Source organism: Zeus faber (genome assembly GCF_960531495.2).
Source record: "Zeus faber genome assembly, chromosome: 12".
Lineage (NCBI taxonomy): Eukaryota > Metazoa > Chordata > Actinopteri > Zeiformes > Zeidae > Zeus > Zeus faber.
Window position 1 is genome coordinate 4635731 of NC_137196.1, and position 26170 is coordinate 4661900.

Sequence of the window (26170 nt, forward strand, 5' to 3'; positions counted from 1 at the left end):
TCCGGATATTGTCTGGAGTTGTCCTTTCACACATGTAGCTCACAACCGGAGAATGTCCATGTCAAACCTGTTTACACTACCTGGAAATACTCTGGTTGGTTTAGACGAGGGGCAGAGCCTGAATAGAGCGTGCAGGAGGCAGGACGTGCTGCAATAACTCTGCAGAGCTTTAGTCCACCCAAGATGGCAGACTAGGCTACCCACTTGTTTTTTTTGGCGTTGATACTCCATGGATTTGGATGTAATATGAACGAAAGAGTGGAAAGAAATAGAAAGGTAAGAAGAAAGGAGTACAAAGAAGCTACCCCCCATGCCCAAAGATCTCCACAAAGGTAAAATAACGACACGCCCACTCGCTCACCGTGAATGCTCCAGGCAATTACCTGCTCTGTTCACACATACCACTCAATCTGACATTACACAGACTTTGTACAAGGCTGCTGGTTGGGTAAAGTCTGTGTAATGTCCGGTCCAAATGATTAGGACATTTGCATTCACACCTACAGCTCTTCCGTCCGGGGACAGCTGCTTGGTCCAGTGACAGGTTGAAGATGTCAGATGTAATGTCTGGATAATTTCAGCGTTGCAGTGCATGTGTGAAAGCAGCTTTAGATAGATAGCTCCTGAATATGGCGTGCATTTTGAATTTTTGTTGGAAAAAAAAAAGAAAAGGATTGGATTTGCGAGAGGGAGTCAGTGGCAAGCGTACCGTCTTTGGTGTAGAGGGAGATCTCCACCTTCCTCTCCTCAGCGCCAAGCAGGGCTTTGGCCATCTGCGCCACGGCAGGCCGCTTGGTGTGCGGGCCGTACAGGAAGCTGCAAGTGCACGGCTTCTGTAACACCTCCGTCCGCGTGTAACCACACATGCCACAGAAGGCGTCGTTGCAGAAGATGATGGCGCAGTTTTCCACGCGCGCATTGGCAATGATGAACTTCCGGTCTTGGGAGAAGACATGGGGATACAGAGATAAATAAAGGAGGAGAGGAGGAGAAAGAGAGGAAGACTTTAAATGTTTTCTGCCAACCGTTGGCAGAAATTCAAAGCAAAACCCCTAAAGAAGACATTCTGAACCTTGGGGTTTGCGATGTCATATCGGGTCACTTGATATGACCATAGGGTTGCAGGACATTTCTAATGCTGATCTACTGATATTTATGTAAAGGAAAACACAAAACTGTTTTTATTGGAAGGGACAAATGCACAAAAATTCTAAATTGAGGGGGACGTATAACCTACCACCCTACAAAACCTACCTCGCAAAATAAAATCTTGGCAAGTAAACAATAACTATTTGGAGCTATAGATCTCTCCAGTAAACAAAGCAAAATGAAAATTTGAACCGAACTAGCCAAATGCCCTTCACTCCGTTTGAAGACAATGGAGCAATACATGTTTTGTAAATATAACATTTGAAACAATGATTTAAAACAATAATTTTCATAAAATGCCTTGCTTTCATTATAATTGTGTCATTTGCTTTAGAGGATGTTAACTGAATCCAATCACATGAAATAATTATAAGCAATGTTATTTATTTGTGGTGGAATAAATATAGACAAAATATTTTATACAATTTCCTAGTTAAAATAAATGCCTTGGAGCTGTAAGAGCTGGCTCTTCTCAGGGTCATCCAGCTCACTGAAAAGAGACAAACTTTTTAACACTACTGCAAGTGCGTATCTTCTCCCCATTGGGTCCGTGTCCGCTCTGTTCGTCCTTCTCTAATCTAGCTTTTTACCTAATCCTACTCATCATATCACAGCATCATGTTCCGTTAAACATTATCTTATCTTTGATATCACAATCCAAATCATATCCATAACGTTAACTACTGTTATGGAGCGCATACCGGTCTTTCTCACAAGCTTCCAGTACTCTGTTCTGCCCTCTCAAGTGGACAAATTGAAGGGAAATAAAATATACGTAAAATGTAGCATATTTTATTGAATCGGAGCACACTTTTTCTTCAAATTATTAGAAACAACAAGCTGCGAGCTTTAGCTCCTGCAGCACGAGCTGCAGCTCGGGCTTCGGCTCACGGCCCTATCCCCCCAACTCACAAACGCAGCTCAGCTAAAAATGCTCCGCTTCAGCAGTACAGTACAGAGTTTTTACTGTTTATAGTAGTTTATTTTATTTTCAGATAATGTTGCAGAAATCAAATTTATTTTTCACTTGATCAATGGGACAACTACATGAGGCATTCCACTTGTTTGAACACTGAGTTTACTTTACCCAGGCAAGCGGGAAAGTGTTAATGTTGAGCCCTGAAGCCTATGAGGTAGTCAAATTCACATTGCCTCATTGCCTAATATGCAATAAGGAATATCTACACTTTGACCAGTAATCACGTCACTGTGACCGCTGTCCCTTTGGAAACTACAATAAGAACGATTTTTACTCACCCTAGATGTGTTGCGTATTGGCTTGAATGTTAATTGTAAAAGGATACAGTTAGTGGTACTGGCTCCAATATTTGTCACACACTCTAATTGCTGATTTTCGGACCTAAAATGGTTGAGAATCCATGCTCTCAACGTCTGGAACGTAAATTAATGCAAACCTCTGAGCCTTCAAATCTCACACACATGGAGAACCATGGAGAACCATCTGCTCCTTTAAAAACATGGGCAAAGTAATCCACACACACACACACACACACACACACACACACACACACACACACACACACACACACACACACACACACACACACACACACACACACACACACACACATACACACACACCTCATTCTGCAGGACCTACTGGACCTGGCTCAGATAACCCAACAAACAGCAATGCACGCATGGCTACCAAGGGACGCAAAGCACACACTCAAATAGGTCTGTTTTGCATTCTGTCTCCTTCTTAGACAGACCCCATTAATCTCTCTGTCGCAGTCCGTCACCTTCTCACACACACACACGCACGCACACGCACACGCCTCTTGCCACTTTCATCTCGGCAAAGGGCAATGCCACCAGTCAACTTCGCGTGTCGGGGTCTTAACATGAAGAAAACTGTCGGGCAAAAAATTTACCAACTTAGCAGACACCCCTGTTGGGCTGCACTGGTGAACATACACATTTCCAATCGAAAGTAAGCAACTGTAGCCTTAATATAACAGATAAGATTCCAGACAATGGCCTATGACACCATCATATAAACTCTGAACCTTGGAAAGTTTGTTTGTATTAGGCAGCACCCGAGTATTTAGAGTTTGCACAGGAAGCCTCTTTTGGATTTGGACAAGATGTCAACGGGACACCTCTGGTTTCTGGCAGTGGAAAAGCAAGAGTTCCAGAGGTCTCGTTCGCACTTCCCTAATAAATTCTTTTAACCTAATTTTTGTATTATTGGTGAGTATTCCGTGCCCCTCTCCTCTGACCCGCAGCGTAGTTGGAAACGTTTCTCAAGCTGGAGGTCTCGGCAGCACCTCTTAAGTCCTCCAACAAGGAACAAAAGTATTTTATTGTTCGGAGAGTTTTAACATAGTTTCCTTGTAAAAACTAGACTTAAACTCAAGCCTCAACAAATTTTGAAGTCACACATGGCAGAAACTACAGTATTTGTCTGCAGAGAGCAGCCTGTCTAAACTGTAAACCTTTTGTTGGCTCAGTATTTAAACCAGAGATGTTCTATTAGTGGATTATATTCCATTTACATGACATTGTTATTTAGCAGATGCTTTTGTCAAAAGCCACTAAGTACATTCGTCACAGTATCAAACAAGCTGTATGTCAAAGTCACTCTCATTAAACGTTCTCCAGAAACAAGCAGTACTAGTTGTGGGAGTTTCTTCCCACAGATAAAGGTTCAGGGAGGGAGACGGCCTCTTTGTGGCCGTGGTGCGCCAACATGGCTTGCAATTCATTGTTCAGTGTCTGGCACGCAGGCCACAATTATATAGGATCTATTATTAATGTTGCAAATAGTCCTCTCGGGCGCAGGAGGATTGGCGTTCCACTCCTGGGCTGCTCACGAGCCATGCGCCCCTCCCACTCTGTAAGACAGACAAAACATTAGGAAAACTCCGTGCCTTGATTTTGACCAATCAGTGGCGTGTGGGCGCCACTGTTCGACTCAAGGGAAGAGAAAGGGAGAGAGAAGTTAGGGTTATACAGCACTGGCTTCCCACAGAGAGCTGACTTTACCCTCGCAAATGCCTGCTGGCACTTCTCTGACCACTGGACCAGATCTGGAGCACCTTTTCAAGTAAAGTCAGTCAAGGGGCTGTCAGCTCTGAAAAGTTGGGGACAAACCTCTTATAGTAGCCGGCCAGCCCCAAGAACCACCTCATCTCCTTCTTGGTCTTAGGTCTTGGCGTTGTTGCGACCGCCGCGGTTTTATCAAGCTGGGGTCGGACCAGGCCTTCGTTTAAGTGGTACCCCAGATAATGTACCTCCCGCCGTCCCACGGCATACTTCTTTGGGTTGGCGATAAGCCCAGCCTGCCTCAGAGACTCCAGTACAGCCCCCACATGCTGCATATGCCGCTCCCAGGTGTCGCTGTGAATAATGATGTCATCTAGGTAGGCAGCGGCATATGCTACATGCGGACGCAGAACACGGTCCACTAGTCTCTGAAAGGTAGCTGGGGCACCGAACAACCCGAACGGAAGTGTACGAAAGTGGTATAAGCCAAACGGCGTGGAGAACGCCAATTTTTCCTTGGACTCCTGAGACAAGGGAATCTGCCAGTAGCCCTTGGTTAAATCCAGTGTCGTGAAAAAACGAGCCATACCGAACTGGTCGAGAAGTTCAACGACCCGGGGCATTGGGTAGGCGTAGAACTTGGATGCCGCGTTTACCCTTCGGTAGTCCACGCAGAACCAGACTGACCCATCAGGCCTACTCACCAGCACCATGGGACTAGACCAGTCACTCGTGGACTCCTCTATTACTCCCATGTCCAGCATGGCCTCTAATTCCGCCTGCACGATCTTGCGTTTGTGTTCAGGCAGGCAATACAGCAGAGAACGCACCTTCACCCCTGGGGTCATCTCCACATGGTGGTGTATGAAGGACGTGAGGCCTGGCACAGAGGAGAAAACATCAGAGAAGCGACGCTTAAGTGCAGCTATGTCCGCCTTCTGGGACGGAGAGAGATGGTCACTTAACAGGGCCGCGGTACTATCGGCCGCTTTTTGAACCTCCGGCCTAAACTCATCCCGCTCAATGACCGCTGTAACCAGAGCCACAGACGCCCCCTCCCTCCATTCTTTTAAAAGTCTAGGTGACAAATCTGTGTCGCCCCATGCCTGTCAGACCGTTTGACCTCATAATCTATCTCGCTAACCTGTCGTGTGACCACAAACTGCCCTTGCCACTTCACGAGAAATTTAGAGCTGGAGGTAGGGAGCAACACTAACATCTTGTCTCCCGGAGCAAATTGTCTGAGTCGAGCCCCCCAGTCGTATAAGAGGCGCTGACGTTCCTGAGCCTGGAGCAAATTCTCCCGTGATAACAGCCAAATCAGCGCGTGTTTTCTTTCTCTCAGGTCCATAACATACTGTATATTATTCTTACTGGTGCTAGGACCTTCCTCCCAGTTTTGTTTAATTAGGTCAAGCACCCCCTTCTGCCAAAGAGGAGTTCAAGGGGAGAAAATCCCGTGGAGGCCTCAGGAACCACCGCACCGCAAACAATCGGGGGTTCAACCACTTGTCCCAATTACGGCTATCATCGTGAATGAACTTTCAAATCATGTTTTCCATCATTTATTAAACTGCTCCACCAGGCCATCAGTCTGGGGATGGTAAATGCTGTAAAGTAACTCGTATAGTTCCCGAAGTGTACATGATATAAAAGGTTGTACCCTGGTCGGTCAGGATTTCTTTTGGAATCCTGACTCAGGAGATTACCTGAAACAGCACCTGCGCCACACTTTTCACCGTAATACTGCGCAGGGGCACTGCTTCTGGGTACCGGGTTGCATAATCCACGAGGACTAACACAAAACTATCCCCACGGGCACTCCAGTCTAACGGCCTGATGAGGTCCATACCGAGTCTTTTGAACGGGGCCTCAACTAGGGGGAAGGGCCTCAACGGTGCTCTTGGCGTGGCCGGGGGGGTTGACTAACTGACACTCAGGACACGCAGCGCACCACTTACACACATCTGCCCAAATGCCCGGACAACAGAAGCGGGTCATTATCCGCTGTCGTGTTTTTCGTGACCGAGGTGACGGGCCATCGGGTTATGGTTATGGTTGCCTCGAAGAGCATTTCCCGGCGGCCCTTCGGTACCAACAACTGGGTTATCTCCTCTCCTGTCTGAGTGTCACGGCTCACTCGATATAACCTGTCCCTAATCACCGAAAAAATACGTGTCCTGGGGTCCTGGGGACAATGTCCCCAGACATTGTCCTCCGGGGCATCGTGATGGGCTGGGGAACGCCGAATCCCTCGTGGGTCCTGGGGACGGACGAGCTCCTCCCCTGGCCTTGGGAACCGCAACGGGCTGGGGACCCGGCAAATCCCATATGGATCCTGGGGACGGATGTAGCGCCACCCTTGACATTGTCCTCCAGGGCACCGCGACGGGCTGGGGACCTGGGACATCCCACGTGGGTCCTGGGGACGGACACTGGTCTGGACCTCTGGCCGGCTCCCGGCTGGTGGTGGTGGCGGGCCGGCGGACGGGCACGCGTGCTCCAGGGAGCTCACTCTGGCGAGGACGCGCCACAGCTGGCAGTTGAGGTAGTCCCGCTCCTTCTCCATCTCAGCTAGGCATTTCCGCAGCCTGCGGATCGACTCCAGGGCGCCTTTTACTTGGCGCCCTGCCCCTCCCGGATCCTGTCATGGGAGTTTCTTCCCACAGATAAGGGTTCAGCGAGGGAGACGGAGTCTTTTTGGCCGTGGTGCGCCAACATGGCTTACGATTTATTGTTCAGTGTCTGGCACGCAGCCACAATTATATATATATATCTCTGAGGATCTATTATCAATGTTGTGAATAGTCCTCTCGGGTGCAGGAGGATTGGCGTTCCACTCCTGGGCTGCTCACGAGCCGTGCAACATTAAGAAAAATCGCTGCCTTGATTTGGACCAATGAGCACTGTGCAGGCGCTGATTGCGCCAATTCGAGGCAGCTTTGTGGCCGCGGGAAAAAGGAACCGTGCTGGCGTCCGCAGCCGGTGCTTGACCGCGCCCCATTGTCCGGCACACTAGTGGTTAGAGAGAGGGGGTTTTTTTTTAGTAAAGGGAAAAGAGATGCTCATGGGGTAGACGGTCAGTGCAAGTAGGGTCCAAGTGTAGTCTGAAAAGTGATTCAGCCATTCTGACACACGGGTGGAGCTCCATCCATTAGTGGGACGCCAGGGATAAGAAGAGTGGGACTGGGATGAACGATCCTTGAGACCACGTAGTGGCAGAAGGGCATGGCAGCATGCACGGGTGGAGGAGCAGAGTCTGGAACCTGACCAGTGATTGGAAGTATGGAGGAGTGTTTCGAAGGACGGCCTTGTTAGAGAGTACCAGCATCTTAAATTCCATCGAGCAAAGATGGGAAGCCAGTGAAGTGATCGAAGGAGGCGGATGACTGGAGAATTTCTTTGTTAGTTGACTAGACCGGCTGGATGCTCTGTAGAGGTCTAATGGCAGGTAGCTACAGGCAGGTAGTCCAGCCAGAAGAGCTTTGCAGTCATCTTGATGAAGGATGACAAGCGCCAGAACCAGAATTTGGCTGTATTCTTCAGATGTTGTAGAGGCAAACCCTACATTTGATTTGTTAAACCAAAATAAAAGTAGTCTTGGCCTGTCATCTCCTTTCAACTGTGTGGAATTGTAAAGCCTTCAGGGAAAAAGCAATCAGAATTTGAGAAATGGCATGGTGCAGAAATGCCATTTTGTATTCCGCTCGTGGTGGTCTCGCATGGTAAGGTTGGTCCAGTGATTGTACCGGACCAACCAGAGTTGCAGCTCCAGGTTATTACTTGTATAAATGATTATACTGCATATTATAACAGACACTAAATAATTTAGTTTAATATATATTATTCTTTGTACATCACCATAGCATCTTATCATCACGCTCGTTTTGTACAGTACCACCCCTTAGCTCCCCCGTGCTGTTCAGAAAGTGCCGCTACCCCGTTACGTCTACCGTGTTTCATGTGAATGAAGCATTGTGAAGTATTGATAACATACTTAGTATTTTACAAATCAGAGTTTTTTTTATTTGATTAACGTGGCCTCCGATAGGCCAAATTTAAGTAAATGGGTTTTATTTCAATATAAAAGGAAAGCAAAACGACATGGTGGTGGTGGGTAATGTGATCGGCTTGATTTTACTTTGTATTTTTAGGTGTATGTGCAGTGACAATAAAACATTTAGTTATATTAATTGTATAAGTAAATCTATAATAAAATCTGGACAAAACTAAAAAAGTACTTTTCCCACACAGTTTGTTTAATGCATGAGTAAAATCTGTATATATTTAAAATTGTATTTAAGAAATTTTAGTTCTCACTGAATCTTACAATTTAGAAATGATGACAGTTGATTTAATCTATTTTCCTCTACCACAAAATTCCAGGCTGCTGCACGGAAAAGGCCCCAGCTTGTGGAGCTGTGGTTCTGCAGAAGCCATTTGTGGTTCAATGATAGTTTTGATCACTTTATCGCCATTCCCTCTAACTTTTAGCTGTTTTTTCGACATCTTTTGTGTTTAATAGGAATTATGGAACGGTTGTTCTCAATGTTTGTAACGCCTTATTTGTACAATCAATTATTCACAAGTTTCAACAAGTTGTTTTTGGAGTGCATTTTGAAAACCACAAACTGCTTGTTCTGCGACCTACAGATGCCGTGACAGTAATCATAATTACTATCAGCTCTCTGGAATCTAGCCACTGGGTGCACAAGCCAGTGTATCATCAGTGCCGGTCCCAAGCCCGGATCAATAGAGAGTGTTGCGTCAGGAAGGGCATCTGGCGTAAAAACCATGCCAAATCAAACATGCGGACAACAAGTCTGATTTCCATACCGGATCGGTCAAGGCCCGGGTTGACAACAACCCCCACTGGTGCCGTTAGCCAACAGGGTGGCAGTGGAAATTGTGCTACTGTTGGCTGAAGAAGAAGAAGAGGGGGAAGGCGTGTCCGGAGACAGCAGGAGAGGAAGATGGGTAGGAGAGTAGAATTGAGAGTAGGAACATTGAAAGTTGGCACTGTGAAGGGTAAAGAGAGAGAGCTGGCTGACATGATGGAGATGTACTATGTATACAAGAGACCAGGTGGAAGGGGAGTAAGGCCAGGAGTATTGGAGCTGGGTACAAACTGTTCTACCGTGGAGTGGATGGCAGGAGAAAAGGCGTAAGGATAGTCTTGAAGGAAGAATATGTCAAGAGTGTTTTGGAGGTGATGAGAGTGTCGGACAGAGTGATGAGCATGAAGCTGGAAATTGATGGGGTGATAATGATTACGCACATTTGAGAATTTTTCGTATTTTTCGAGCTTATAGAGCTTATTGTGCATAATCACCGGGTGTCATGACATTTCACTGCATATATGTAGGACCGTATGTGTATGTATGTGACAAATAATCTCTTGAACTTGAACTTGAACTTGAATGTGGTCAGTGCATTTGCTCCCCAAGTTGAGTGTGAGATGGAAGAGAAAGAAGAATTCTTTAGTGAGTTGGATGTAGTGGTGGAGAGCGTCCCCAAGGGAGAGAGAGTGGTCGTTGGAGCAGATCTCAATGGGCATGTTGGAGAAGGGATCAGAGACATAGGTGACGAGAAGGTGATGGGTAGTTATGGTGTCAAGGAGAGGAATGTGGAAGGACAGATGGTGGTGGATTTCGCCAAAAGAATGGAATTGGCTGTTGTGAATGCGTATTTCAAGAAGAGGGAGGAACACAGGGTGACATACAAGAGTGGAGTAGGTGCACACATGTGGACTACATCTTATGCAGGAGGTGCAATCTGAAAGAGATTAGTGACTGCAAAGTGGTGGTAGAGGAATGTGTTACTAGGCAGCATTGGATGGTGGCCTGTAGGATGACTCTGCAGGCCAAGAAGAGGAAGAGAGTGAAAGAAGAACCAAAGATAAAATTATGGAAGTTGAAAAAGGAGTGTTGCATGCAATTTAGGGAAGAGGTAAGGCAGGCAATAGGTGGAAATGAACGGTTACCAGATGACTGGGAAATAACTGCAGAAGTGGTGAGGGAGACGGCCAAGAAGGTACTCGGCGTATCACGCGGGAAGAGGAAGAAAGACAAGGACTCTTGGTGGTGGAATGAGGAAGTACAGCAGAGCATAGAGCAGAAGAGGTTGGCGAAGAAGAAATGGGATGGTCAGAGAGATGAAGAAAGTAGACAGGGGTTCAAGCTAAAGCGGCACAAGGCGAAGACAGAAGTGGCAAAGGCAAAGGAAAAGCCATACGACGAGTTGTATGAGAGGTTGGACAGTAAGGAAGGAGAGACAGACTTGTACCGATTGGCAAGACAAAGGGACCAAGCTGGGAAGGATGTACAGAAGGTTAGGGTGATGAAGGATAATGATGGGAATGTGCTGACTAGTGAGGAGAGTGTGTTGAGAAGGTGGAAGGAGTACTTTGAGGAGTTGATGAATGAAGAAAATGAGAGGGAGAGAAGCGTGGATGATGTGGGGACAGCATTAAAGAAGATGAAGAGTGGGAAGGCAGTTGGCCCAGATGACTGTGGAAGCATGGAAATGTTTAGGTTAGATGGCAGTGGTGTTCCTAACGAGACGGTTTAACACCATCCTGGAAAGGGAGAGGATGCCGGAGGAGTGGAGTAGAAGTGTACTGGTACCAATCTTCAAGAATAAGGGAGACGTACAGAGCTGTAGTAACTACAGGGGAATAAAATTTATCCGCCATAGCGTGAAGCTATGGGAAAGGGTAGTGGAGGCTAGGTTAAGAGGAGAGGTGGGGATCAGCAAGCAGCGTGTAAGTATTGCTTCATTAGAAGATGAGTACTAAAGATGCAATGTTTGCTTTAAGAATGCTGATGGAAAAGTACAGGGAGTTCCACTGCGTCTTTGGACACAGTGGAACTCCCCAGAGCAACTTGGTGGATTTGGAGAAAGCATACGATAGGGTGCCCGAGAGAGGAAGTGTGGTATTGCATGAGGAAGTCGAGGATGGCAGAGAAGTACGTAAGAGTGGTACAGGATATGTATGAGGGCAGTCGGACAGTAGTAAGACGTGCAGTAGCCATGATAAGGCATTCAACGTGGAGTTGGGATTGCATCAAGGATCAGCTCTGAGCCCTTTCCTGTTTGCCATGGTGATGGACAGATTAACAGATGAAATCAGGCAGGAGTTCTCGTGGACCATGATCTTCGCGAATGACATTTGGATCAGTAGCAAGAGTAGGTAGCAGGTTGAGGAGAGCCTTGAGAAGTGGAGGCATGCATCAGAGAGAAGAGGAATGAAAGTCAGCAGGAGTAAGACAGAATACATGTGCCTGAATGGGAGGGAGGGCGGCGAAAAGCTGAGAATGCAAGGAATGGAGATGGAGAAGGCGGATGACTTCAAGTACTTTGATATAATTTATTTTATTTTATTGTTGTTGAAATGTGCCTAGCATTCCAAGGCTGTAAGAATCAGTAGCCAACAGGACTTTTTTTTCAAGTTTTTTGGAGGGTGCAAAAATGTATTATTTAGTATATACAGTATAAATCATTTATTTAAATTTAATTTAATTCATTTTGTTGTGGAAAATAGAGCATTCCAAGACTGTGCATTGTCAGAGTCTTTGTAAAACTCTGCTATACTGAGGTTGTTGATTTTTTTTAAATAAATGATTTATAACAACACATTACGTAGTCATATTTTCAAATCTCCAATCAGCTTTTTGCAAAAACTTAATGTAAGGCCCTATGGAATCTGTGTTATTGCTTTTTTAAATTCTCAATTACATGACTGTTTGTTCCTTGATTTTGTTATCTGTTACCTTAATGTGTGTGTTTTCTGAAGTCCACAGTCAACACAGCCACCTACCAGGACATTTTAGAGCACTTCAGGCTTCCTTCTGCTGACAAGCTTTATGGAGATGCTGATTTCATTTTCCAGTAGGACTTGGCACCTGCCCACACTGCCAAAGGTACCAAAAGCTGGTTCAATGACCATGGTAACCTTTGCAGGTGTTTGGAGTTAATTAGCTGATGAGGGTGTGACACCATGACTTCCAATAATGTACTTTTTCACAATCTTCGGATTTTCTGAGACGCTGAATTTGGGGTTTTTGTTGTCTGTGGGCACAATCATCAAGGTTTCAAGAGGTGGGGGCTTGAAATGTTTTACTCTGCGTGTGATGAGTCCATATAATATATGGGTTTCACTTTCTGAAATGAGTGACAAAATATTGAACTTTTTCATGATGTTCTAATTTTATGAGATGTACCTGTATTGTGTGCTTTCTAATGAAAAACGAGTGGTGTTATATCAAGGGAAACCTGTCCTATGTGGACAGAAAAACTGAAATATCTGGTCAAGTTTGTAATGATCATCAGTGATGTGATGATAATTAGGAGGTTAGGAGGTTAAATATGCATATATCAAAATTTTGAAGTGACTTTTATAGCACCGGCCACTTGTGGCCGAAACAGTATTCATTGGTTAAACATCGAAACATAATACAAGGGTTAACTATCACAACAGGCATATTAGATACCTTGGTAATGATATCTCCACCAATCTGTCAGATTTGTTTACCCTGATTATAGAACCCAGAATCGCGATTGTGGCGCCGCCCCTTGTGGTCGCCTGCGCGAGCACCGCGTGTCGATTACGCACATTGGAGTATTTTTCGAGCTTATAGAGCTTGTGCGTAATCACCGGGTGTCATGACATTTCACTGCATATATGTACGACCGTATGTGTATGTATGTGACAAATAATCTCTTGAACTTGAACTAATGCTGCCATCACTGGCCCCCATCAAGAGACATTTGTCCGCTGGCCCCCGTCAATAGATAATTGCCACCGGGCTTAGCAACTTTTCTCATGGAAACCCTGATTCTGACTTAAAAATCTAACATTATACATGAAAACAATGGAGAGCACAAAATGTACATGTTAAACTGAGTTTCCTCCTGGAACATCTCTACTGGTCATTATATTCTACTCTTCCTAGGCAGGGGAGTCAGGAGGACACTGTGTGCTCTGGACACTCTGGACATTTCACTGCATGTATGGTTGTATGTACTGTTTATGTAAGTGATGAATAAACATCTTGAATCTTGGGCGGTCTGAAACTGATCGTCGGCAAAATGTGAGATTTAAATGTCACAGTTTGTTTGTTCCTTTGAGTAAATTGCGCAGTAAATTAGTTGACTGCCGCACAACAGTATGGCTCAAGAGTTCTGCTTGACAAAATCTGCCGAGATTTCCATTAGCAACTTGGCACCAAACCTGCTTGTGATTGGGTGGGTAGTGCATTGATGTGGATAAGAGGGAAGGCACTTGTAAAGGCTTTTTGTGGCCGCAGCGGCTCAAAGTTAAATGCTAAGAATGGGTGATTTACCGGTTTCTGGGTTATGAACCACAGTACAGGCAAAATAATTGTTGTAAATAATAAACATAAAATAAATAAACACAAAGTTATGTTAAGAATTTATAGAGTCAAATAAAGATTACATAGCAACTTACAAATACATTTGATGCATCAGTTATTTACTGTACTGTACTGTATTTCTGCCTTAAAAAACGACTGTATTAACTGTTATTTTTGGATGCCACCTGCTGAGCTTTTATGCGTTTATGGCAGGAATAGAGAGACACGCTATTAATATAAGTTCTCTTTCTGCCAGCTAATGGGACAAACTACCAGCTAAAGGCAGCCAAGAAAGATGCCACGTAAAATCACTTTCTTTCATCTGTATATGTCAATTTTTCCCCACTTGAAATAAAAGCAGGCATACCTGCTTTGTCACTTACAATGAGCTTTGGATAGTGAGAACAGCTACAGCCTACTTTCCTCTGATCAGTGTAATGACGGTATTATTAATAGTGATGAACAATCCCAACGCAGCCAGCGCTTTCACTTGACAAAGGACAGAAAAAGCTTCAACCTATTTAAAATTTCACCGCCATTTATACCGGCATTAATGTGAAACTTGTGCTTCAGCGGGGAACTTTTTTCATTGTGGATGCAGTGTAGGTCAACAGTTTGGCGTTATGAGGCACACTTCCTGCGTAATGTTTAATGAAAGCAGACAAATGTGGGTGTCTGATAACAGAGTCCAAACCAATTTACACAGCAACCAAATAGAAACCATTGTCACATTGATTTATCGCTTGTTTTTTTTTTCCATCTTGCTGTTGCACACTTCAATTCCTTCTTGCCATTTTTATATTTTTAATATCTTAATGATATAACAATAGCTCATTACGATAACTGTATAATGTTATAATTGTGGCTTATGGCCCTGAATTTCGATATAATTAGAAATAGATTTAGATATAATTGGAAATTAATAGTGTTATCTTGTTAAAAAGGGTTTAAGATGGGTGCGGCACAAGTAAATATACATAACATGATTGAAGTCTGAGTAGATTACATATAAAAACATATTGTAATGTATGCAATTGTGACACGATTCCAACAGACTGTTTCTATAATATCTGCAGATTATGTATGGATATAAACTTTATACTGGTCTGATGTTCTCAGACTGGGGGCACTGGTTCATGCACTAATCAAGAACATTTACTTAAACAGAGGTTAAAGTGACAATCCATAAGACCGTCAGTGTAGGATGGATTTCACCGCAAGTCCCCAAATTCCACAATAAACTGCAACATAATTTTTTCAAAAGTAAAATTCCTTCCTTTAAAGTTTGCCTACTGATCGATAGATTTTCACTATCGAGGTCACTTGAGGTGATGGTGATATTTTTTCATGGGACATAACTGGTGCATGGCTGAACTTCAATTAAGAATATATGGTACATCTTTCATGTTGAAAAAAAAAATTATTCTAGTTGTGGAAAAAACAAAAAGGTGAATTTCACTGGATTTGTTCCACACAGACCAGTTACGACTAGTCTACCAATGGAAATAAATTTAATATTTTAGTAAATATAAAATAAAAACACACAAGAACTATAAGCATCATAACTGAGTATATAAATAGCTGATTAAGGCAGTTTAAATGTTATTATAGGCCAGGCAATAAATGCAACACTTTTTTTTTAAATAAAACAAAAATGTAATCTAGGGGCTACCCTGCTCTGTTTCTCTATCCACAGAGAAACAGAGCACGCCAAGGTTTTAAACAGCCCAAGGTCCTTCGGCTAAAAAAGATTGAAAACCCCTGGTCTATATTGAATGGCTGGTTAGTTACGTCAGCTGAACATTTTTTTGAACAAACTAATAACACAATAACCTTACGGATTACCACTTCAAATCGATTGTCCTCCGTTTCACTTTGTTGTCCATAAGATTCACCCGAATTAAAAATAAACTATCCAGTGTAATTGTAAACACATTTGATACTGGGTATATGGTTAACGAAGTGCGTGGATCATTAAACAGCAGGCTGTTTCAGACAAAAGACATTAGTCAAAATAAACTTGGACGTTCTTACTTTGTCCCTCAAATTTTCGGATGATGGTGTCCAGGAAGGTGTTCTGCGGCGCCACATGGCCCCGTCTCACTGGCATGACTGACCGTCAGGGGCCGTCCGATTCCCACTCCTCGGGGGCTGGGGCCTGGAGGGTTCAGGTGGCTGATCAAGGTGAAGGAGATGAAGAAAGAGAAGAAGCAAAGGAAGAAGAAGAAGAAGGAGGAGAAGGAGGTAGGAGCCTTTCTCCGGTGTCCGGCTGTCGGGACACCTGTGGTTCCCTCCCTCTCCGACTCCTTCCACCCTCAGAGCGAGCCGCGCTGCCCCGCCCACACCCGAGACCCTGCTCGTCCCTGATTGGACCGTCCAACAGGTGCTCCCCTCCACCTGCACTGGTCTGCCCGTTGTGACTTCGGCGGCAGAAACATTTTTATTTTGTTTTATGTGTATGTTTTGGAAAGATTTGTGTCGCATTAACGTTGATAATATTAATAATAATTTTGCTTGATTTTGGAAATGCGTCTTATTTTAATAGCATTTTTTATGCCAAGTGAAATAAATTTATTTAATAAATGTCATATTACAAGATTCTTTTTACGTAAATGCAAATATAGAAAAAGCCAACATAGACAGACAGCGGTGTTTACAGCCGCACACATCATTTTTTTTAGAATGTATAGCTATTAATTACAAATAATAAAGTAATATGAATAAAGATTGGAAATAATTGGCATTGTGCAACAAACCTAAAATATGAACCATGATCAAAGAAAATGAACAATATGCAACCCCCCCAAAATAGAAAAAATATAAATACACAATAAACCTAAAATAACCGATAAACTATAAACCTCTGTATCAACAACTCACATTCAGACAAATTTTGAAAAAAACATATTTTTGCCTTTATTCAAACCTTTTCGAATTCCAATAGCAAATAGCCTTTGCAACTGATTGACATTTGTAAAAGTAAAAATAAAAATGAATCGGACTTCTCTGTAATAATGTATTACTCTGTTTGTGTTTTTTCTGTTAAAAACAAAAAACATTGGATATTTGGCCCACTTAAATTGAAATTATATATATTTTTGAGAAAAGAACTCCGATGTGAACATTTTTTTTCAAATTTACCAGTAAAATAAAAAGGGGATTCCACGAGGTTATATACAATCTTTTAAGTGTTATTGCACTGACTGAACGTAAAGTAAAAGCTGCTCCACAGTAAATTGCAGTCGACTGGAACATCCGGGCTTCATTCTTCTAGTGTGTAGGTGGAAAGTGACACCTAGTGGTCAGATTTGATAATAGCCTTTTGTGTTTGAGTATAAATATAAAATAGTGTAGTATAGTAAAGTACATAATATAATAGCAATACATATATAACATGTAATATTGTGTAAAAGAATAACATGGCGCATAAGCTTTCAAGATTCCAAGATTCAATATGTTTTTTTGTCACATACATATACATACGTTCATACATATGCAGTGAAATGTCTTTGCAACACACCCGGAGATTATGCACAATAGTTACTAAACCGAACATAATGGCTAACCTAATTTATACCTAGCTAACTAACTGAAACGAACTGATTCCTTAAATGTAATGCAGTTAGTGAATAGAATAATATAAATAAAATTAAAATTAAAAAAGACTCAAAAAGATAATACAAAGTGGGGGTACAAAATAGAAGTAAAGGGGATAAAGTTATGTATATGGGATAGGCTATTTATATTTACAGATATGTGCAGTAAAGTTCATGTGAATAAAGTGAGTATGGACATATACAGTACACTATACAACAGTAAGAAACAGCAATACAGTAACACTGAACAGAACAGCAATACAGTGCAGTATGCAGTAACCTAGAACAGTGATACAGTATGCAGTACAGTATGCTACATACAGTACAGTAAGGCAATGGGGCCTGTGTGAGTGTTCCAGTGTTTTGTTAGGACCCCTGGTGAGTTCAGCATTGACTTATGGCTTGCGGGAAGAAACTCTGTCTCAGTCTCTCTGTCCTCGCTGTGTGACTATGGAGGCGCTTGCCCGACCGCATCAGCTGGAACTGTTAGAGTGATGGTCAAGAAGACGAACCCAAATACAGGACACACGGTTTTGGGAGTATGTACAGGGGGTTTATTGAGAAGGCACAGGGAGTCGGGAACAGGCAACAGACGGGGGATCAGGACCGGCAGGGACTCGTGACGGGGAACACAGGGACTCACGACCAGGCAGGGAATCCAGAATTAGGAACCAGAGGAGCCGGCGGAGAATCAGGAGCCAAGAGGTCAGGGCACACACCTAGGGAAACATGCAGGGCCCTGGAGCAGGCGAAAGGACATGCAGCAACCTAGGCAGAGACACATGCACGAACCAACACCGACAGAGTTAATGGGAACAGGTTAAATACAAGGGGAGTGACGAGGAAGGTGTAGACATGGGGTGAGTGTCTACTGACTGGGGACAGGTGTGCAGTGACAGTGAAATAAAGTGACAACAGACACAGACAGAGGGAGCCAGAGAGGGACAGAGAGACCTAGAGGCAGACAGAGGGAGCTAGAGAGGGCATTAGGGAGGCCGAGACAGACAGGGAATCAAGGCAAGGGAAGAATCGTGACAGGAACAGTCTGTTGTTGGGGTGGTGAGGATCCTTCATGATCCTGTGGGCTCTGCTACTACACCACCTGGTGTAAGTCCTGCAGGGAGGGGAGAGTAGTTCCAGTGGTATGTTCAGCTGAACGCACCACCCTCTGCAGGGCCCGCCTGTCCTGAGCAGTAAAGTTCCCAAATCAGGCAGAGATGTTGCCTGTCAGGATGCTCTCCACTGCTCCAGAGTAGGAGGACTTGAGCATCCTCACCGAGACCCGGAATTTCCTCAGCTGCCTGAGGTGGTAAAGACGCTGCCTCGCCTTTCTCACCAGAGTCTCTGTTTGTAAAGTCCATGTTAAATCCTACGTGATGTGGACTCCCAGGTACTTGAAGCTGCTCACCCTGTCGACAGAAGCCCCATTAATCACCAACGGCGCATGCGTCCTCGGTTGTAATCCTCTCCTAAAGTCCACAATCAGCTCCTTGGTTTTGCTGACGTTCAGGTGGAGGCTGTTGTCCTGGCACCAGAGTGACAGGTCAGCCACCTCCTCGCGGTAGGTAGGCCTTCTCTTCGTCGTCGGTGATCAGGCCCACCACAACGATGTCGTCAGCAAACTTGATGATGGTGTTGGAGCTGGACCCAGCTACACAGTCATGTGTGTACAGGGAGTACAGTAGGGGGCTGAGGACGTAGCCCTGGGGGGATCCTGTGTTCAGGGTGAGGGAGCTGGACATGTGCCTCCCCCCCAACCGCCTGGGGCCCGGCTGAGTCCTAGCTCCCGTAGCTTGACAGCCAGTCTAGTGGTGTCTATGGTATTGAAAGCTGAACTGTAGTCAATGAACAGCAATCTCACATAGGCCCCCTTCCACCATCCAGGTGCGTCAGCGTGGTGTGCAGTACCTGGGAGAACGCATCGTCCATGGATCTGTTTGGCCAGTACGCAAACTGCAGCGGTTTCAAGGTGCGGGGGAGGGAGGCACAGATGTAATCCTTAACCATGTGGTGCCTTACGATAAATGTTTTTTTTTTTGTTTTTGTTTTTTTGTTTTTTTGTTATTACCATAATAGGCAGTGAATAAGTGATGATTATTGCTTATTATTTCCTCTACCTGCCAATGATCTTCCTGAGAAAGCCAGTCATGTGGTAGGGACGAGCCAATGAGTCATTGCTGATCTCTTGGTCCAGTACTGCGCGCGCACACACACACACATATACACACACACACACACACACACACACACACATACACACACACACACACACACACACACACACATACACACACACACACACACAGAGCACCTGCCCTTTTGCCCCTTGATGCCCCATGGTGCCCTTTTTATCAGGTGCATTTACCCTTGGCTACACCAGAAGCCACATCGGCTTGGACACACCAAAGCGCAGCACACAGACGTTTATGCGTGCAGAGATTTGAGCAGATCTGAACACACCAGACTTGCAAGCGCGTAGACGATTTGAGAGCGCGATTGTTTGTGCACCATCTAGGTGGGATGATGTGCAAAGTTTTGAGAAAAAGTGTAATATAAACAATATGAATACATTTACATAATAGGCAACAATACATTACAATATTAAAATGATTAAAATAGTAATAACAATAATTATAACAATCACATTACACATTACATATGCATTATTTTTTATTATTATTATTATTATTATTGTTATTATTATAACTATTATTATTATTATTATTATTATTATTATTATTATTATTATTATTATTATTATTATTATGGTTGTTGTTGTACATTTCCTCAGGTGCTTTTGAGGTGGGTGGATAAGGGAGGGAGGACAAGATGACTGTGGCTGCAGGCCGTTGACAACATAGCAGCATCAAACAATCTCCCTTCATTCCAATCATTCCCTTTTTCATTCGGGCCTGTATCAAAATATAATATGTATTAAAATAATTAATAACAATAGTAATACTATTTGTAGGTTGAAAAACATTGATATGTGGTGATATGATGCAGATGTTGGGCATATACAATATATTTTTATGCTGCAGAAGACCCGAGTGGAAAAATCAGCTTCATGTCATCGAGCCGTCCGGCTGGCAGCCATGCGCGCATGGCCGGTTTGAACCACGGCATTCATTAACATGGGAGTGGAAGTGAAAAGTGTGTTTGCGCGTCTACTTGTGTGTACGGGTCGTTATGGAAACAAAAAAGTATTCAGTGTGGAGGCTCTCTCAGGTCCCTCGGCAGGGTGTTCCATTTTAAAGAAAAGAAGAAACAGTCTTTAATCATCACACGACACTCCACAACACATGCTTGCACACACACACACATGCACATGCTTGATGGTGGCCGGTGAAATGGCTCCTCTGCTTTTGACCCATCCTGGCTTGTCCTTCCTCCGGGGGCACAGCCAGGAGCAGTGGGCAGCATACGTGGACGCGCCCGGGGACCAGGTGATAAGTGTCCATCGCTGGTCAGACGATGATGGGTGCATGTTTTTGGTGGGGGTCCTTACTGACGTGAGGTGGAGGAAACCCCATGTGAACACGGGGAGAACATGCAAACTCCACACAGAAAGGCTCCTGTTTTTGGAAGATAACCCGCCGGAGCACGGTGCCAACAGCGCCCCAGGCGGGAATCGAACCCAGGACCTTCTTGCTGTGAGGCAGCAGTGCAATGCACTGCGCCACCATTTACTTGGGGCATAGACACAGAAGGCAGCCTCCCCTGCTTTAGAGTTGGTACGAGGGATAGTTAAAAGACCACTGCATGTTGACCTGAGAGTTCTTGCTGGTTCGTGTATAATTTGCATTTATTTTATATAATGAGGTCAAAGGCCATTTATAGCTTCATATACAAGTAGTAGAATCTAAAAATCAATTCTAGTTTTGACAGAGCCAATGAAGAGATCTAAGAACAGGTGTGATATGTTCAAACCTTTTTGTCCCAGTGAGAACGCGTATAGCCGCATTTTGGATTAACTGTAGCTGCTGCACAGCTGATTTTGAAGTGCCGGTGAATAGGCCATTACAGCAGTCCAATCTACTCATTATGCATCCATGGATTCATTTTTCAGAGTCTGTTTTGACAGGAAGTCTCTTAATTTTGAAATGTTTTTTATATGGTAGAAGTCAGATTTTTTGATGTGATTGATATGCCTCGTAAAATTTAGATTGCCGTTTATGATTACACCCAGATTTTTGGCTTCATTCTTGCTTTCCAGGGACAGAGAACTGAGATAAGCTGCAATTTTCTGTCTCTGAGCCTTTGCACCAAAGATGAGTATTTCTGTTTTGTCTTTGTTCAGTTGTAAAAAGTTCTGTGACATCCATGCATTAATATCATTAATACACTGAGTGAGGGAGTGAATCTGGAGTACGTCAGTAGATAGGGATATGTACAGTTGTGAATCATCTACATAATTATGGTAATTTATTTTGTGTTTCTTTACAATATGTGATCCACCGCATACTTTAGGGTCATTTGGCGTCATTTAGACTTTTTTTTCGTATCATTTGAAAGTGGAGAATCAGAGCTTCCAAGCAAGGTTTTAAAGCTATGACTTGTTAATGACAAGGGTGTGGCAAACCGTGTTTCTGAGACGATCACCTTCAAAGTTTTCCCCCACACTTGGTTCATTCAGCCAGCCCCCAGAATGCAAATGGTTGGAGGACTACAAGAGTCTAGCTAGTTGTCACATGGCTACTTAACATCCTGCTGAATGGGGACTCGATACCTTGCTGAATGGGGACTTGATACCTTGCTGAATGGGGACTTGACACCCTGCTGAATGGGGCAATCACTGCTTTGTTCTTGTGTTTGAGGGAATTTTGAACAGTGTATTTTTGTTTTTAAAAAAGCTTTTATTTATCAGTAAGAATATACATGTTTCATAAAAGTGGAATTATTTCGGAGATTAAAAGTACGGACAACACAACAAAATGTAAAGTTTATGAAAATAAAATATGAAATCTGAAATTTGAAAATCACCAACCTCAACGGACTTCATCACGTCATCAACTTCTTCCGTTGTAACAACAACGGGCGTATCGTCGGGCTCCTCCGGTGGTTCTTGAAAATATTCTGTTTCATCGTCACATTCAGGTTGACATCCGCTGTTTGAAATGTTCTCCATGTCCGGGATAATATCAGATTCAGCCTCGCTGTCATTCTCAGCGTCGCTGTCGGAGAACTGACTATCATTGCGGAAAAAGAAGTCCAGCTGCTTACACTGACTTGGATCTATCGCACTGGTCAGATTAAGGTCCGTGATATCAATTTGATCTTCCTCCACCTGCTTCTCGTAATACATAAAAAAAAATTTCCTTCAATAAAGGTTTTTTCAACTTATTTGGCAGCTCCTGGTGATTTTAGAAATGCGCGAGACAGCGGGTTTTGCTGTGGCGGGTCACATATGTACAAATGGGAGCATATAGAGATTAAACAATAATGGGGCTAGAATCAAACCTTGGGGCCCTCCACATATAATATTCACTTTGTTTGGCACAAAATCGCCAATGGACACAAAGAACTGCTTGTCCTGTAGATAGGTTTTGAACCAGTTTAGAACTGGGTCAGATAGGCCGATCCATTTTGGGATCTACACAATCGCGCTAATAAAATCTGATTGGTCAACAGTGTCAAAGGCAGCACTGAGTTCAAGGAGCAGAAGAGCAGATAGTTTTTTTGCATCAGTGGTAATGTGCAGATCGTTCAGAACTTTAATAAGTGCTATTTCTGTGCTATGGTGAGGTCGAAAGCCAGATTGATAGCTGTCTAAAAGGCTGTTTGAGGTTAGATAGTTGTTAAGCTGAAGGTAAACTGTTTTTTCCAAGTATTTTGCTTAGTAATGGCAGGTCGGAAATTGGCCTGTAGTTGGCAATAACTGTTGCATCGAGATTGTTCTTCTTCAGGAGTGGTTTAATGACAGCTGTTTTAAATTTTTCATGAAATATACCTGATTCGAGAGAGCCATTTAACATTTCTAATACCTCATGTGCTAGGTAGTTAAAAACTGTTTAAAAAATGTGGTAGGGAGGGGGTCCAGGCAGCAGGTGGAGGACCTGAGCTGTCTGGATGTTGAGGCACTAATATTCTGTCTGATAGCTAAAATTTTGTGACTAAAGAATGTAGCAAACTCATTTTTTCAGTGGAGAGCATCTCTGATGCGGTTGTAGATGATGGATTAATAAGTCAATCAACAGTGGAGAAGAGCACTTTACTATTGTTGAGGTGTTCATTAATGATTTTAGAGAAGAAAGGCTGTCTGGCCTGTTTAATTTCTATGTTGTATTGATTTTGTCTATCCTTGTAAATTTCATGATGAGCCTGAAGTTTTGTCTTTCTCCATTTTCGTTCTGCCTGGCGACACTGTCTCTTAAACTGTCTAACAACTGCTCCATATCTCTTGGGGCCTTTTTGTTTTTCTATGTTTTTAGTTTTAACAGGTCTAATGTTATCAATGATATTTTGGAGTTTAAGTTGTTCACAGGATCCTCAGTTGATGATGCCATGAACAGCGGTAACTCATTTACATTTCTCTTAAAGGTTTCAATGGTATTATTGTTAATGATCAGTTTTTGTTTGGGTACCTCTCTGTTGTACAGGAATAGCCCCTCCTCTCCGTGCACACTCTGAGACACTCTAGAGACATGATCATGCGTGGGGTGTTTTAAACGTCCCATTAGGTCATGGTTAGGGTTAGGGCTAACCTGGTACCACTTTAGCAACGGTTCCTATATGGTTCCATTTCGGTGCCATGCACGAGTTGTTTATAGATTGTAATAGCTGCCCTCCAGTGCTCCAAAAGCACCACAGCCTTCACTAAACATTGTTGTTTGGAGCGCCCTCCTGGAAATCCCCTGTATTCCTTTGCGTGACGTACCTGTTCTTTCCTTTCCTGTGCGAACGATGTGGCTCACCTTTTGGTCGATAGCCAGACAGCAGCGCCGCTCGTCAATGTCACAATATATTCGCTTAGCCAATCAGATAAAAGAGGCGGGTTGTAAAAGTTTTCACTATAGATAAGTTCATACAGAATGTCATTTATTTGTAACCATGTGTAAAGTATATGAAAAGTAATGAAGGACAAATGGGGTTAGTTCATAAAAATATCTATATGTCTGATCTCTGGCAACAATTGATAGATTTTTTTGAGGCAAAATTAAGAATAATAAAAAAATAGACCCGGATCTATTAATCTATATATTTTGTATGTATTTCATTTAACTGAACTGCCTAACTGAACCGAACATAAATAAGCACTGTGTGTAACTGCACCCCCCCCTCCCCCGGCCCATACTTGCCAGTGGGCCTAACAACTTTTCTGGAGGAGACCCTAGCTCTTAAACTGATTATGTTTTTCTCTTAAAAAAAAAAGTGATAAAAGTACCGTTAAAGTGCTGGATAGATAAGCAGTATCAGTAAGAGTAGTGGTACTGTGAAATTCGTAACGATACTCATTCCTATGTGTGCCCCGTTCCCCCATGCCCCATCCCAGTTCCTCCAATTCAAACTACTGAGAACACACTGTTTTAGTTGTTTTATTGGAGGAACTGGACAGGAATTTCGTACTCTGGGCGCACAGAAAGGCATGTTCACATCCATCTCCGGATGCAAACGATTCACAAACTGGTTTGGGTTCTCTGGTCCAGGGGCTAGCAGCAAAGCAGTGCTCTAGCATTGTTGACCCCGGTCCCTTGTGTAAGACCTGGGCTTGCCTGGTTCAGATTCTCTGCTCCGGTGGCTCCCAGGAAAGCAGTGGGCAAGCATTGTTGACCCTGGTTCCTGGTGGAGGACCTTGACTCGCCTGGATTTGGTTCTGTGGTCCTGGGGCTCCAAGGAAAGCAGTTCTCTAGCATTGTTGACCCTGGTCCCTGATGGAGGACGTGGGCTAGCCTGGTTCAGGTTCTCTGGTCCGGGAGCTACCAGGAAAGCAGTGCTCTTGCATTGTTGACCCTGGTCCCTGGTATAGGACCTGGGCAAGCCTGGTACAGGTTCTCTGGTCTGGGGGCTATCAGGAAAGAACTACTCCGGCATTGTTGACCAGTTCAGGTTCTCAGGTTAGGGTGCTACCAGAAAAGCAGTGCTCTCGCATTGTTGATCCTGGCCCCTGGTGGAGGACCTTGGTTAGCCTGGTTTTGGTTCTCTGATCTGGTGGCTACTAGGAAGGCAGTGCTCCGTCATTGTTGACCAGCTCGAGTTCGCTGGTCCGGGGGATACCAGGAAAACAGTGCTCCAGCATTGTTGACCCTGGTCCCTGGTGGATGACCTGAGCTAGCTTGGTCGGGGTTCTCTGGTCCTTGGGCAACCCAGAAAGCAGTGCTCAAGCATTGTCAGAGAACCACTTTAACATATTTACTTAGGTCATGTGCTCAAGTATACTACTCCCGACTTTGGGAGATGTAGAAAAACAAAGTTATGTTATGTTAAAATATGTTAAAGCTGTCCTTCCATTTGCTGAACTTGGACGCCCCGCCAGTGGCCACCGATTGGGTTTCCCTGAATCACTGTTCCTCTCCCTTATTTCAAGATTCACTATTATTAGTGTGTGAGTTTATCTTCCTTATTTCAAGACTTATTGTTTGTGTGTGTGGGTTTATGTTCTTGCATTCCAAAGATTTACTTACTGTACATGTGTCATGTTATTTTCTTGCATTTCAAAGATCTATTTACATGTGCGTTTTATCGTCTTTTATTTCAAGATTGGTTTTTGATACACATGAAAATGATTCTGGTATTAAAGTTTTTAATGAGACTGATTGTAAGCCAGATTCAGAGTAAAAGCTTAAATCTAAATGCACCTGAATCAAGAGAACACCTTCCTTCTGCCACGGACCAATGGGAAATCGATGGCCATCGAAGGAGGTCACTTCCGAATTCTGCCCCCTCAGAGGACATAAAAACCTTGGGAAACGAGTGCTCGTCAGTTCCTTCTCCTGCCACTCTTCTCTACTGCAACCATGACTTTTACCTGAAGGGACCATTCCTTCACTTTACCTGGCGCAGTGGCATGCGGCTTATCTTTTTCTTTGTTCCTCTGAAACAACA

General features: G+C 43.8%; 1 protein-coding gene across 1 annotated transcript in view; it reads right to left on the bottom strand.

Annotated features, from left to right (window-relative positions):
* Nucleotides 1-15642, bottom strand: part of LOC307238289 (voltage-gated inwardly rectifying potassium channel KCNH2-like) — a gene marked incomplete at both ends in the record, with an annotated part of 137626 nt that extends 121984 nt beyond the window's left edge. Inside the window, 2 exons of the mRNA XM_080011222.1 lie at nt 710-940; nt 15567-15642. Coding sequence (XP_079867348.1) covers nt 710-940; nt 15567-15642 — 307 coding nt within the window. The remainder of the gene's footprint in view (nt 1-709; nt 941-15566) is intronic.
* Nucleotides 15643-26170: the final 10528 nt, after the last annotated feature.